This window comes from Accipiter gentilis, chromosome 33, assembly GCF_929443795.1.
Source record: "Accipiter gentilis chromosome 33, bAccGen1.1, whole genome shotgun sequence".
NCBI lineage: Eukaryota > Metazoa > Chordata > Aves > Accipitriformes > Accipitridae > Astur > Astur gentilis.
In genome coordinates, this window is record NC_064912.1 from 19,677,367 (window position 1) to 19,688,326 (window position 10,960).

At 56.2% G+C, this 10,960-nt stretch overlaps 1 protein-coding gene across 1 annotated transcript; it reads left to right on the plus strand.

The window, feature by feature from the left end:
* Positions 1–5,094: 5,094 nt before the first annotated feature.
* On the plus strand, positions 5,095–10,724 carry AQP8 (aquaporin 8). The gene is made up of 5 exons (XM_049791310.1): positions 5,095–5,348; positions 7,617–7,743; positions 8,626–8,840; positions 10,175–10,309; positions 10,682–10,724. Exons 1-5 carry the CDS (start codon positions 5,095–5,097, stop codon positions 10,722–10,724), a joined length of 774 nt encoding a protein of 257 aa, XP_049647267.1.
* The last annotated feature ends 236 nt before the right edge of the window (positions 10,725–10,960 follow it).

Sequence of the window (10,960 nt, forward strand, 5' to 3'; positions counted from 1 at the left end):
ATTTTTCAGGTCTCTGTGCTGCTGGGGCGCAGGGAAATGTGATTATCAAGGACAGAAATGTTCTGTTGTAGTCGGCCTTAAGGATAGTCACGGGGAGTCAAGTGTTGGGTAGTTGCAGGGAAGATGTGCATGTATGTATGCTGCATGGGACTAGGAGCACCCAACCCTTCTTTGACAGCTTGGTGGATTTTAATGTTAAATACCAGAATTAAGGTCTACGTATGGCTTCATGCTACTGGTTATTTTCCTTTCTCAAAAACCAGTCTACTCTGTGTATGCAGAACTGACCCAGATCTGTCCCTGTTTTCCGACAGGCAGCAGTAAGTCTGCATTAAGAACCCTTGGAAATTTCCATCTGCACTCGAGCATTACGGTAGCAATTTGAAGTAAAACTATTATGCAATATAGGATGTATAAATGGGCAGAGGTCAGCTAACCTGTGTTACTGCTACGAGCTGCAAATAATTCTGCAAGTTCTCATTCAGTAACTGTTGTGTAATCATTAAGACTATCAGTCTCCAAGATAAATACCGCAAAGATAAGGCAGTGTCAAATCAGTTGTCTTTGCCTTCTTTATTGCTTTTTAAAAGAGCTGACCATGGATGCTGGCTATGCTGGGGTCTTTCCTTGCAGCAACACCACTGTGCAGCACCAAAATACTTAGTTGATAGCTTTTTTTTATAGATATGCAGTCAGAAGTCTGTCCTATGAAATGTACTGGCACTGATGCAACAGAGACTCCATGTAGGCTCAAGTCCTGCACTTAAACATTGTTAAATGTTAATGGCACTTGAGCATGTCCGTAAGTGTCTGCTTCAGTGCTTTTTTGAGTTTGGGTGGTTTGACTTTAGGTGCGATGGTTCATGGAGAAAAGGAAAAGAAAGGTTGCAGATCTGCACGATGAAGCTGGGAGAAACAGAATGAAACGTTGGGGGGTGCTGAATAAAATAGGAGTATTCTGACTTTTCTGTCCAGGTGGATGGACATGGGAAATGTTCTCTATGGTTCCTAAAAAGGATTTTTCGAAGCTGTTCCTTGTTTTGTACCACCATTTCCTGTCCTAATTGACACAGTTGCTGTTGTCACTTATTTTACAAATTGGTGCAAGCACAAACAAGGACAAAAATAAGAGTCTGCTAATATGAACAGATTTATCTGTTGTCATCCCCACGCCTTTTCCCAGGAGCGTAGTTTCTATCAAGCTTACTGAGTAAACCTTAGTGCCAAGTACTTAATCTTATCCGTGAGGGGCAAAGGGTGCTAAGAGCAGGGTTGTTTTCTTTGCACATTAGTGGCGTCTCTAAACAAAACGCAGGTGCTGGAGCAGCCTCTTCTCAGAATGGCATAGGAGTAATGTTGGATTGAGATGTAGCTTAAATTGGGTCTGTAGCAATCACTTATTATGTATTACGGAAAACATATTATGCTCAAGAGTTGTAAGTCCAGGAAAGTCACAGTTCAGGGTAAACACGAGAGAAATCCAACACCATCGCTGCCAGTTCTATAAATATAGATCGTGTATATTGCTGCTGTAAACCTTTGACTGTGTGGGAGAGTCCAGGCAGCCCCGAGCGTGCCGAGATGATGCTGTTCCCTTCGGGCCTCGGCGGACCTCTCAGTCCAGAGTTCCTTGCTTTGCCCTTGCTCATCTTGCCAGTGGTGCAACTTCTGACCACGCTGAACAACCCTACGTCCCTTTGTCTTGCACAATCTTCTGGCACTTCTCAGCATGGCACAGCTGAAAACTTTACATAATTCCTATGTGGCTAGTTTGTATTTTGCCTGCCTGCCCTCCCACGCTGCCAGGTCCGGTTCTGCCCCTGTGCTATGTGTGCTGTGATGGTTTGGTGATGAGCCAACTGATTGCTCGGCCTCATTTGTCCATCAGGAAGTTCAGATAGGATTTAGGGGCTCGAAAGTGCTTTAAGCGCCACAGCTGACAGGTGCTGAAAATATCGTTATTTTATTGTTTTGGTTTTGTCCCTGGTTTTGAGGTTAACTTGAATTACGTGTGGGAAGCGTTATTTTCCTTTGTAACTGTCCTTACACCGAGGCAGTGGTTAGAGAACAGCAGTGTTCCCTGGGCTCCAGAAAGAAAGGCAAGAAACTGCCAACTGAACTGTTCGGTTAGCAGCACACCAGCCGTGGCCCTGCAAAAAAAATGCTTCCTCTTTTCCCTAATCTTTGAAAACAAATCAGTCAGTGTTTTGCACAGTGCTGAAATTTCCCGAGCCAGTTTCCCCCAGTGATTTTTTTCAGTCAGTCCCACATGGCAGACAGGGGATGCCCGGGCAGTGCTGGCTGGCACTTGGTGCACAGCCGCTTGGCTGGAGCTCCTACCGATGGGGGAAAAAATTCCCTCAAGATCGCACTTCTGTTTTGTTGTTTCAGTCCTGTGCTTAGTAATAATTAATTCCTTTGTTGCCTGAATGCAGAGCATTTCCTCTAGAAGGCTCAGGCAAACATCCCTGCTCCCCAAACAATAATGGTAAATGTTTAAAAGCCAAGGACGCGGAGTTAATCTTCACTTTTGGGCTGTGACCTTCCAGTGCTCCGAAGCCATCGCTCCACTGGGAGACATCTGGAGCAGCCTGTATGGCCGCGGTCCAGGCGTGATGGCATCGCCATCGGCAGCGTTCCTGTACTGTGTACGCAGCGGCAGCAGCGTTGCAAAATTTTGCTGCCTCTGCCCTGGCCAAAGAGGGGCAGAGCCGTGGGCTGGCTCCGGGGGCTTTGCCCACGCTGCCTGGTGCTCTTGCCCCGCGCTGCCGGCAATCGGGGGCAGCTCAGCTGCCTCTTGGCGCTCTGATGCGATGCCAGCATCACTTGTACGGTGCTCTGAGAGCTGCTGGGGAGAAGCACTAGATGCAATCTGGATATGTGTTACATTAATCTCATAATAAATACCCTGAAATCTGGATTCCATTTGCCCCAGTTGAAATCTCTCCCAATGAAACCCTCATCTGGTTGTGCCGCGAGATGTGGTGATGGCTGGATTCGATGGACCTGTTGGAAACTGGCTCCAGGTGACTGTGCTCTGCGAGCTGATGAGATGGAATTGGGTATTTTCCTGTTCTACAGGTCCGCGCAGGGGGTTCAAAGAGGCGCCCCAAAGACCAGCCAACGCCAGCTCTCGCTCTCCATATTTTAGTGATTTCTCTAACTTGATGCCAAGACCTTTTGTCTGTAGGAAACATGCTCCTGGTAGGGGAAATGAGTTGACAGAGGCTCATTTTGAGGTGCCTGAACTGGGATTGCCTTGGAGCTCTGGCCTGACCGTTGTCTGTCGTGTGGCCAGCAACAGCCCTCCCTGGGACAGGCAAGTGGAAATTTCCTTCCCATCCCCAGTGTCTTGTGAAAACATCATAAAACATCCCTGGCATTCTTTACCCTTGCTTACGAGAGGGGAAAAAAAAAATACCTATAAACCCCAATCCTTAATTACCCACTACAAACATGAAACGTTGCGGGCGATTGCTCAAGGAGGTGAAACGCCGCAGCGCTCATCTCCTGCGGGGTGGGTTGCAGCCCCGCGCAGGCGGCAGGCGCGTTCCTGCTGCTCGACGCAAGCCGCCGTGCAGAGACCCGCGCGCTCGTGTCGCCGGGGCGGTTTCTGCCGTGCCCATCGCTGCGCGGGCAGTGGTGGTGGCCAGTGTCCCCGGCCAGGCTGCAGCCTCCCGGCCGTGCCCCCCCCCTCGCCTGCCGGCTGCAGCTCCCCGGCCTCGGCCGGGGCTCGGGTCTGGCTTTCTGGGCAGTGGGTGATCCCTTACGGGGTGCGGTGGGGGTTTGGGGAGGTTTTTTTTTTTTTTAAACGGTTGATCAACGTCAACTTTCAAAGCTGCCGGTGGATCCCTTGGCACCCTCACCGGCAATCTTTTATTTGAGGGCAGTGCAAGGGGGATATGGACCCCCCACTTTTGGAGGTCTGGGCAGGACGTGGGCCGAGGTTTAGGGGAACCAGCTTTGACTATGGTTCAGGCAGGTCCTTCGGTAACTCGAGGCAAATCGGTCACTTTACCTGGTCTCTAGGGTCTGTAGGAAGAGGTCTGGTGATAGGACTCTCCATGCTGATGCTGTTTTTAAGGTTTTAAAGCCCCTTAAGCGTTATCGATGTAACACAAGTTAAATCCCACGTGTTTGCCATGCCCGAAGGTACCAATGTCTGGCAGTTTTTGAAGGAGTTGTCTGCCCTCCACGCCTGAGCCAGGACACTGCTCCGAGTCCTGGGCTGGCTCCGAGGGGCTTCAGTTTGCCTCCCCCCACGTCAGCACGGTGCTTCTGGACACCCTTTCCCGGGGCGCAGCCTTCTCCCTTGCACCTCGTGTGCCTGTTTCTGCACACATTTCGGGGCTCTCGGTCGCACCATGCCTGGAAGGGCTCTCGTCTCTTGTGTTATGCCTGGGCTTAGACTTAATTACAGAGAACTGAGCTCTTGGCCGGGAGTGATTTTTCACAAGGAGTGGTTTTTTCCCCTCCCCAGAGCTGCGTAAGCTATTTCCCAGGGCACTGCTGGATCCATGCGTGCCCCGGCACACGCGATGTTGTGGTCCTTCTGGCACGTGCTGCCTCTTGGCAGCACAAGCAGGTAAAAGCTGCCCAGTGAAGCAGGCCAGCTGGGCTTCACACAGGTGCCGGCACTCCGGGTATCTACATGAAAGGAATCAGATTCGGAGTCTTGGCAGAAATCATTAAAACAATGACAACAACAAAAAAAAATGCCCACAGGGAAAAAAAAAAAACCCAAAGCCTTGAACCAAGGAACGGCAGTGATAAAGAGCTTTTATATTCCTGGGGGCTGGCCTATCAGCTTTTATTGCCCCCTTTTTTTTTTTTTTTTTTTTTTTTTTAAGCAATGCGAATCCAATCCATCTCTTAGAGCCTCCCATCCACTACCTCTTCATACAGGTCAAGGGGAGCCTGCCAGCCTTTCAGCGGGACAAGCGGGGTGCTCCTCGAGGGTCCTCGTCCCTGCACCAAGACCCCTCCGAGACCTGAGCCTGCACCTCCAGTTTCCCCAGCCCTCCGCTCTGCACCATCCCCTCGATCGTGCCCGGCTCCCCCCAGGGCTCTGCCTGCTTCGTTCCAGCCCCGCTCATGGCCGCTGCCGAGCGTGGTCGCCGCCCGGTGAAGGAGGCGATGGACATCGACATCCAGTCCAAGCCTTTGCATCCTCACTGGTACGAGCGCTACGTCCAGCCCTGCGTGGCCGAGCTGCTGGGCAGCGGGCTCTTCATCTTCATCGGCTGCCTCTCCGTGATCGAGGACGCAGAGGGCACGGGGAGGCTGCAGCCCGCCCTGGCACACGGGCTGGCCCTGGGGCTCACCATTGCCATCCTGGGAGACATCAGGTAAGGGCGGCCGGCACCTGGGGCTGCACGTGCGTGTGTCCCCCCGCCACCCCCTCTGCACCCCCTCACTGCGGTCCCTGCCGCAGCACCCGCACCATTTCCACGCGTGGACGGGAGGAGATGCTCGTGTCTCCCCACACGCTGCCTTTAGGATCTTTCCTGCCCAAGTATCGGTGACTGCAGCAACGCTGCGCTGCCGCCGAGCCTCTTGGTTAACGCCATGGCTGCTTAGGTGGTGGTTGTCCGTAATGCCTTGGGCTTGGGGGAGTTCGCTTGGCTTTTGATTGCAGTGCTTTATTTTTAGCCCCTTTTGATAAAAACAGTCAAAGCTGAAACAGAGGCATTCCTTTGGGAAGCTGAGATGTTTCCTTTTAAAAGGATGTCAGAACGAAACATTTTGACCCGAGTATGCTACTCCCCTGTGTATTTTCAGGTGAAAAATTTGGATTCTATTTACAAATGTTTTCAATTCCTCAAAAGCAACATTTAGACAAACCTGCTCGTTGAAAAAGGTGTTGTTGACGCCAAGATACAGATTTACACTGAAGGAAGAAGCTGAAACATTCCCTGTGGAGTCGTGTTCCCTTCCCTTCGGTCGGCTCTGCGCAGCCCACGGATGGGGTGGCTCCGGGCTGTCCCCCCCACACTGGGCTGGGACACAAACCTCCCCCGGCCGGGGAGGGTGGCTCAGCTGGGCTCACATGCGAGCCCTGGAGTCCAGAGCAAACCAACTGGTAATTTATCAGCGCCTGATTAGGAGGGATAAGTCCCCAGGGTGAGGTTTGTGCACTCGGGACTCGGTGATCAGGGGCGCGTGTGCCAGCGGAGCCGAGCCAGACGCCCTCGGCACAGCGAAGCCGCTGGCGAGGGGAGCAGCACGGGGGGACTTTGTGATGAGGGGCTGCAGAGGCGTCTCGGGGGTCCCCCGTTAGCTCTGAAGCAAGGAGGAGCTGGCTCAGGGTCCTGCGCAGGGAGATGTTTTAGCCTAAAAGTCAGGTTTTAGACATTTGTGTCTAGAGAGGCTGGAGAGGAGCCTGGCTCGGGATGAGTGCTCGCCGTCCATGCCACGGCTGGGTGGGTGGGTGCTCCGGCCAGGGTTTCTTTGCAGACAGGCCCTCCTTTAGCCCCCTGGCTCCCACCCGTTCCGAGGGTATTTGCAGCCAGAGCCCTGTCTGGCCGAGACGTTTGCTAGCCTAAACAACACAACTTCTTGCTCTCGTATGATGGGTCTTTAATTACAGCTGAAGAATAAGATGTGATTATAGTTCCTAGACACTCTGACTCATCGGCTTCGCCAGCAATTATTAGGGCTGATTGGTTATGAAACCTGCTCATTAACACATGTCTCACGGTAATCTGTTTTAATTAGAAGGTATCTGAGTTTGTCTTGCATGTGGTCTTCAAGACGAATGATTTAGGTCTCATAAGGGGGCGAGCGCCAGCTCCTGTCGGCCCTTGCCAGGGCCGTGGTGGGCAGCGGGCAGGGGTGCAGGGAGACCTGTCTGCCTTTGCGTTCACATCGAGCGGAGGCAGATAAACCCTGAAAATCCCAGCAGAGCCCAGCAGCACTGGTATGGCTGGGAGGTGGCCTCAGCCCTGTCCGACAGCGCCTATCCCCTTCCCAGCTGTCCCGGGGACTTGTGTCCTGCCAAGCTGGGTACCAGCTCCATCAGTGCACCACCCCCCCACCCCCCCCCCCCCGAGCAGCAGGGGTGGCTGTCACAAGGATGTAACGGGGAATTACTTTCTTCCCTCTGTCTTTGCCCCCAGAGGAGCTGCTCCAGACGGCGCTGGTGGCCGGGCTGTGCTGCTGCCACAGGCGAAGTTCTCGCTGGGGGTGGGGGCAGCGGTGTGACCCCCCCACACACACACCAGGGACTCGGGCAGGGCTTTGGTGCATTCTGCAGCCTGCAGCACCCTGCGATGCCAGGAGAGACCCCTTCTCCTCGCACCTCCTGGAATCCCCTGGGGGTATCCGGAGACCCAGTCCCAAACCCCATCCCTCAAACTGCACCGGGGCAGCTCCTGCCCCTGCCAGCCCCGTGGGAGCGATTGGGTATCCAGCATGAAGATGCTGCTGCTTCGGAGCAGTAACTGCAGAGAAAGGACATGGCTGGATTTTGCTCTTCTGCAGTGCATAACACCTCCTGGGAAGGACCGAAAAAGCATTTGTGGCTCCAGTCCATGGCGAGTGCAGCACTTGAGCCCCCAGGAGGGAACCCCACCCTGGGGGGGAACCCCTCGCTGATGCTCCTCTCTCCCTTGCAGCGGAGGACACTTCAACCCCGCCGTGTCCTTGGGCGTGTGGCTGGTCGGCGGGCTGAACATGACGATGCTCATTCCTTACTGGCTCTCCCAGCTCTGTGGAGGGACGATAGGAGCCAGCCTGGCAAAGGTATGGACACCTGGGGAGTCTCTTTAACCGGGGCTACTGCGGGGGTGCAGGGACACCCCCTGCTCTGCCGGAGCTGGCCTGGCCGTCCCCAACCTGCTGCCCAGCCCTGGGGTCTCCCGCAGCAGCGTGTGTGATGGAGAGGGCGAAGGGGACGCGGTGCATCTGTTCTGCACGTCATTAAGAGCCCTGATTTCTCACAAGGGGATACGGCTCAGAGGCTCGCGCGGCCGTGGGGCTTGTCTGGTTCTTGGGGCCAGGGCGCCTGGTTCCTCTTCCCACATCTGCCACGATCTGACTGCAGAACTCGAGCAACTCGCCCCCCGCTGCTGGCTTGGGTCTGGCAGTGCCGCGCAGATGTGGGGGTGCTGCCTCTGCACGGCGTTCTGGGGCCCGGCTAATTAATCCTGGATGGCAGCTGTTCTCCGGAGGTTTGCTGTGGTGCACTGATTAGACACAGAATGGTGCGCGGTACCTCTGCACCTCCAGCCATTTTCACGCACGGTGTCTGCCTGCGCTCCTACTTACGGCACTGTGCTCTAAGGTTAATTTGCGTTTGGTGCTGCCCATTCCCAGCACCCGGCCAGCCCGCACCCAGCGGCACGGTGCGGTTTGGCCACCGCAAACCCCTCGGCAGCTGGGTGAGTCTCATCCCGCCGGGAGAGCGGTGGCTGGCTCATTATCTCGGGAGACGCTAAGAGCCTTCTCTAATGAGTTTATATTTGCCAGGCGCTTAGGGCTGGCTTTCAGGAGGAAAGTGATGAGATTAGCTCCTCTTTAACCTGATGCTACGCCCGCCCACGCTGTCCTGACAGTGAGCACATATGCCCGTTAAAGCCCACAATATGGAGCGTGGACGGCACAAACCGGGCTCCCCCCGTGCAGGCCGTGGCGGCGAGCGAGCGGTACGTGAATGCCAGCGGAGGAGCCTTCAGCAGCATCGCAGCTGATGAGCAGATCCCCTCCGTCCTCATGGGCGAGATCGTCATGACCACCTTCCTGGTCCTCGCGGTCTGCATGGGCGCCGTCAACGGGAAGACCAAGACCCCGCTGGCACCTTTCTGCATCGGCTTGACGGTCACGGTCGACATCCTGGCGGGGTGAGCTCGCCGAGTCCTCTCCCCGTGCGCGTTCCTACCGGCCAGCCGGTGCCATCCGCTCCGCTGGGCAGGGTGCCTCGAGCAGGGGGTCAGGATGGGACCGTGGGCTGCGGGGACGGAGCTGGTGCTCAGAGCTCCCTGCGGTGCTGGCTGAGCAGAGCCCACGGGGCAGCTCTAAGCACCCAGCATCAGGGCTCTCCTGCTCCCTCCCTGGCTGGCGCTGCGGCTGCTGCATCCTGCACCGGGGAGGAGAGAGTGCCGGTGCCTGGGGTGGGATGGGATGGGATAGTGGGATGGGATGGAGTGGGATGGGATGGGATGGGATGTGCCCCCTTGCAGCGCAGCACAGGACCTGTTGGCCAGGGAAACTGAGGAAAGCCGAGCACGCTAGGCAGGCAAATGAGCCCACTGGGCCCCTGCTATTTTGGGGGAGACCTGAGCGAGCCAGCTGGGTGCAGGAGAGGCCGTCGGCTCGAGCCCAGCGTGTGGCACTTGAGCCAGAGCAGCTTTTACAAGTACCTGTTACGGGCTGATAAAACCGAAGGGCCGCACGGGCGGTGTTTGTCGTAGGAAGCCCTGAGCAAACAGGAGAGGGTTTTTCGGGAGCCGTTCCTCGCCGCGTGTCCTCGCGGCTGCTGGAAACGCTGCCAAGCGCGGCCTCGGCGTAGGCAGGCGTTCCGGGCGAGCAGCCTGGGTCTTGTGCCATGCGATCAGATAACGAGTGCACACAATTATGAATGTTAATGGGTTGTTTAGTTAAGGCAGTGCCCCCTCTAGCGGGATTCAGAGCTCTTATTTAAACGCTGCACAAACCTCGTGTGCAAATATTTATCCGTTGCGGTTTTCTTTAATCTCTAAATGCTATCGTCTCTCCTGTCCCGCTCCGCTACCATCGTGTGGCACAGAGCTTCCCCTGTTTAAAAGCCCAGCTCCCGGTAAGCTCCAAAATAGACTCGGCACTCGTGCTTCCACCCCGCACCGGGTTTTTCCCGGTATCTTGCAAACGCTGGTGAGGGAAGGCAGGTGCCCACTGGCGAGCAGCCACCGTGGGCTGTCGGGTCGAGCTGGTCTCTGCGCTGCAGCCGCTCGGGTCCGGGCATCGTTACGCTGCAAAAGCAAACTGTCCCCAGGCACCGAGCAGCAGTGCCTGGATGGGGGCCGGGGTGGTCCAAGCCTGCCACCCACCCAGAACAGGGCCAGACCCCCAGCAAGGAGCCCGGGAGGGGTACGCTGCTGCCTCCAGCCCTGTGCATCGCCTTGTCCCAGCAGCGAGGGGGACAGGTCCCGGTGTCGTGTCCCGCAGGGCTGATGCAGCCGGTTTGTTCCTCTTTCAGAGGCGGCGTGTCCGGAGCCTGCATGAATCCCGCCAGAGCCTTCGGGCCAGCTCTGGTAGCGAACTACTGGGACTATCACTGGGTTTACTGGGTAGGGCCCATGGTCGCTGCCCTCCTTGTCGGCGTGCTGGTGAGGTACGTGGTGCCTGCAGCGGTAAGGAGAGCGGAGCCGTGCAGGCTGACCCCCCCTTTCCCACCCTGCCGCCTCCCCGGGGTCTCTGCCCTGCGCCTTGCCCGGGCTGTTCCCTGCTCCCTGGGTCAAGGCTGCAAGCAGCCACTTTTCCAGAGAGATGGCCAAGGGCTGGAGACTCCTTTCCCTTCTCCTTCCCAGGAGGACAGGGTGACAGCAAAGACCCAACCTGTCTCCAAATCCACGTTTGCTCCATCTGTGTCTGTGCGGGGCGAACCCAGGCTCAGGCTGGCACTGGGCTGTTGCTGGGTTTCTGACGCACGCTTGCAATGGCAAAAAACCCTAACCCTGAGTTTCTCTCTTTTACCTCCCTAAAGGCTCCTGATCGGTGACCGGACCATCCGCCTGCTCCTGAAGTGATGCCAGATGCAGGGCTGCGTGCGTGCCGTTCCTGCTGACCTGCCGCGGGCGGCCGGTGCGGCTCAGCACAGCCGCCGTTGAAGCTCCCTGCTGCTGCTCCTCGCCATCCCACCTCCCCTCTGCATCTCCCAGGCAGCTTGTGCTCAGGAGATGGTTCACTTGACGCTGCAGGGACGATGGAAAGCAGCCCAGCTGAACCAGGCAGCCCTGCGCTGGCAGCAGGGCCGGGCAGCACT